Source organism: Zingiber officinale, chromosome 9B, assembly GCF_018446385.1.
Source record: "Zingiber officinale cultivar Zhangliang chromosome 9B, Zo_v1.1, whole genome shotgun sequence".
NCBI classification, from domain to species: domain Eukaryota; kingdom Viridiplantae; phylum Streptophyta; class Magnoliopsida; order Zingiberales; family Zingiberaceae; genus Zingiber; species Zingiber officinale.
Window position 1 is genome coordinate 6,596,978 of NC_056003.1, and position 4,043 is coordinate 6,601,020.

Genomic DNA, 4,043 nt, shown 5'->3' on the forward strand with positions numbered 1-4,043 from the left:
GCAGAGTTCCTTCAGAGTAATGCTACAATAAATTGTTTGTCCTTTTCCAACAATGATAAGCATTATTTGTCTCTTCACTCTGTTAGGTTTGCCCCTTTGATACCTACTCACCCTACAAAAGGAACGAGAAGAAGACGGGACTGAAAGCCTCCACAAGACAAATCCATGAGACAGATTTGTAAACTGTGCTGCTTCTGAATGATGCTCAAGTTGGTAGTTTCTGATAGAGACTGAAGCATGTGAAGTAGCTCACGACAAGCATGGAAAACTGCAAAGGCAGAAACAAAACGATCTCCCTTTTATTTTCCTGCAACCTTTCAATTTTATCAACGAAATGATCAAGTTCTTACTGTTTCCCCGACACAATGAGACCCATTATATTACAGAGTACAAATTCCATAATTCTCTCATCTTTCAAGTGTCTCCTACGCCAAGAAAATCTATGAACGAAGGTGATGCATTAGTCTCAAAGCAGCTGCTCTCTCCATTTTCTTTGACTGATGATGCCTCGGTGCATGAAGCATAGCCTCTAATGGTGGCTGCTCCAATCCTTCTCTGAACACCAAATTGTCTGAGCCTCCTTTTCCTGTAACCATCAGCCTGCTCCTCTCTCCACTTCTTCGCCATGAGCACATGCCAGTGGTTCTTGACCATGTTGTCGGTCCGGCCGGGGAAGAGACCGGCGATCATAGACCATTTGTTCCCGTACAGTTTCTGAGCAGCCAGTAGCTTCTCGTCCTCCTTCTCGCTGAATGTGGATCGGTCGATGCTCGGATTGAGCTGATTGAACCATCTCAACCTGCAGCTCTTCCCTTAATTGAATACGAAATGTGATTCAATGACATGGCAGAATAAGATTCATGTAATCTACAAAGTTTGTATTGTGTAGTTTAAACGTCACTTACCAGACCTTCCTTGCATCTCTGCAGCTATGAGATTCCAATTCTGAGGGCCATGGATTGCCACCAGTTCTCTTAGCCTGCAGTCTTCCTGAAGCTTCCAATGACCTCTACTAGCACAAAACTTGGCCTCATGGCCACATTCATCTGACCTGTTACTGGAAACAGGACTCATTCTGATAACACTGCACAGGGTTTTAATTGCTTGTGTAAAATGAGACTCCACATGCAATCTCTCAAGGAAAAGGTCTTTGGTCATTAGATAAAGCCTCTAGTATCTATTTATGCATGCAAATGCCATCCATTTTTTAAAGCCATGCATGGTCCATTCAACAGTGTGCCTGACATTAACTTGACAAAGCCTTCACGACCCATGTTCTTCTGCTGCTTTATGAACCTCAGGCACTCTGTTTCAGTAAGCCAACATGAGTTGTCCTTGCACTGAGTTTCCCTTTTATTGTCCAAAACTCAACAGTGAACTGAGCAATGAATGGAGTACTTTTCAATGTGCATGGAAAGAAACATTGCAACAAGCCGAAGGAAACAAAATTTGCAAGCTTATATATTGTAACCATATGGACCCATTCAGTTGCAAATTACTGTAAAAAGGATCGAGTTTGCATGAAGAGCTTGGATGAGAAGTCACTGGTGAACATATTTGAACTATGCCGACAGTTTTATGGGATAAAAGACGATTAATTATCGAGAGATTTGATGCTTGTGAGGTACTCTTGAACAGAAAGGACCCACTGATTGTGTAGTTTCTACAGAGTATGTAACTCGTGCAAAAGCTCCCTTCCCTTGAGTGAAGTGTGTCGTATTTGAACCTCAAGGCACTAAAAGGTGGCATCTACTGCTACAACTAAAAAGTAACATATATCTAATAAGAAACAATAAATAATGGAAGTATGGAACCTATCGTAACAAAATAATAACGCTCATCTTGTCCGAAAGTTACAGTTAAGTAGATAGACAATCGGTAAGGTGGCAGGGATATTAATGAAAGAAAGACTTAGAATTGAAAGTTGCGGATCTATACACATCATAGACAGAGCTAATGGGAATATTAAAGTGAGAATCTAGAAAAAGGTCTTTAATACAAGTAGTCCGACATTTAAGTTAGAACCGTAGCCAAACAAAATAGAGAAAAAGATGAACAGTAAAATAATAATATGAATGTGTATACCTGTGCACGTGTAGTTGGCTAACGGAAATGATCTCTTTTTTATACTGACTCTCATAACTTCCGTAATAGTGAGACGTCTGAGAATATCAGATGTCAAAATATGTCGAGTAGTAGAGGATATAAAGCCACCTTCTCCTAGGAAGAGAAAAGTTGTGCTACCTGTATATATCAGAGCAAAGGAATATTGCCTAATGAGTAACTGTTATTCTCTGACAGATGGGTGTGATTCCCTGACAAGGCTATCTCCTAACAGGAGTCAGACCGACAATAGGGCCGGTCAAATTTATATTGGGAGTCATGTTCATGAGAAATGGAGAACTGAGCCCCGGATATCTGACCGCTAGGGCCGACCGGATTTATATTAGGAGTCATGCCCATAAGAAGTGGGGAACTGAGCTCCAGAGATCCGATCGGCTTTAGGGTCGGCTGAATTTATGTTGAAAGTTATGGCCATTAGGAGTGGGGAGCTGAGCCCTGGGGATCAGACCGACTCTAGGGTCGGTCGAGTTTATATTAGGAGTCATGTCTATGAGAAGTGAGGAATTGAGTCCCGAAGATCCGACCGGCTCTAGGGCTGGTCAGATTTATGTTGGGAGTCATGCTCATGTAAAGTGGGGAGCCAAGCCCCGCTGAAGTCTGGTCAGCGTGAGTCGGTCGGGTTTATGTTAGGAGTTATACCCATCAGAAGTGGAGAGTTGAGTCTCGGATATTTGACCGGATCTAGAGCCGGTGAGATTTATGTTATGAGTCATGCCTATGAAAAGTGGGGAACTGAGTCCCGTAGATCTGACCGACACTCAAGCTGATTGAGTTTATGATGGGAACCTTGCCTATGAGATGTGTGGAGCTGAGCCCCGTTGAAAGTGGTCCATTCAGATACATACACTTGATTTTCATTACCACTTTATTTTGATTTTGACTGTAACATCATCTTGACTATCGACCTCACCTTACCTTACCTTATCTTACCTTACCTGTGGGGTCACTCATAATATATTGTATCAAACACCAATAATTAAAGGATAAAACTTATAGTTTAACTATAGAGTAGCACTAATATAAATGTTAGCCCTTACCTGCTGGGAAGATGACACCATTCAAGGGCTTTGCCGACGTTTCTCTTCGAAGATGACTTGTTTCTTTAATACCAAACACACCGAGCCCATGCCTAGCCACATAACAGCAAGCTCTTCCTTGATTTTCATTCGCAATCCTCATTTAAAAAAAAACATATCAATGATGTATTCTCCTTTTTGTCGATTCATTGTGTGTTATTCAAGGTGAAACCTTTCAAAACCAGCCTGCTCTTTGTGTTGATTCTGTCCTTTGACAGCAACCAATTGAAGATTCTGACTTTTTTTGGAGCTTGTGAGGACCATATGTCTGAGTAACTCGAGCTGATTGTACCAGTGATTAATCGTAGTATTGGATTCCACTTTCAATCTGCTGTAATTATATCACTCCTCTTAGTTTTGATACTTCAGAAATCACTAGAACATCCTGCAGATGAAATTTTATGCTTATCAAGACACTGGAAATGCACTTGAACTAGAAATTTGTTTGTTGTCATTCCCCGGTGATACATAGCATTGTTAGTGGTCCCAAATATAATGTGAGATCGATGGTCAAGATAATTTGGCAATCAAAGTCAATATGAAATAACAGTCAAAATCAAGGTGTACGTATCTTAACGGACCACTTTCAATAGAGCTCAGCTTCCCACTTTTCATAGGTATGACTTCAAACATAAACCAGGTCGGTCTCAGAGCCGGTTGGACCTTCGGGACTCAGCTCCCCATTTTTCATGGGCATGACTCTCAGCAATCAGCATAAACCCCACCGGTGCTAGAGTCGGTCAGACCTCCGAACTCGACCGGCCCTAGAACTGGCATGACCTCCGGAGTTCAGCTTCCCACTTTTTATAGGTATGACTCCCAGTATATACCCAATCGGCACCA

At 41.8% G+C, this 4,043-nt stretch overlaps 1 protein-coding gene across 1 annotated transcript; it reads right to left on the bottom strand.

Annotated features, from left to right (window-relative positions):
- Positions 1-299: 299 nt before the first annotated feature.
- LOC122025736 (transcription factor MYB105-like) lies at positions 300-1,119 on the bottom strand. The gene is made up of 2 exons (XM_042584603.1): positions 906-1,119; positions 300-812 (listed from the first exon to the last, which is right to left on the bottom strand). Exons 1-2 carry the CDS (start codon positions 1,072-1,074, stop codon positions 415-417), a joined length of 567 nt encoding a protein of 188 aa, XP_042440537.1. The 5' UTR covers positions 1,075-1,119; the 3' UTR covers positions 300-414.
- Between the last annotated feature and the right edge of the window lie 2,924 nt (positions 1,120-4,043).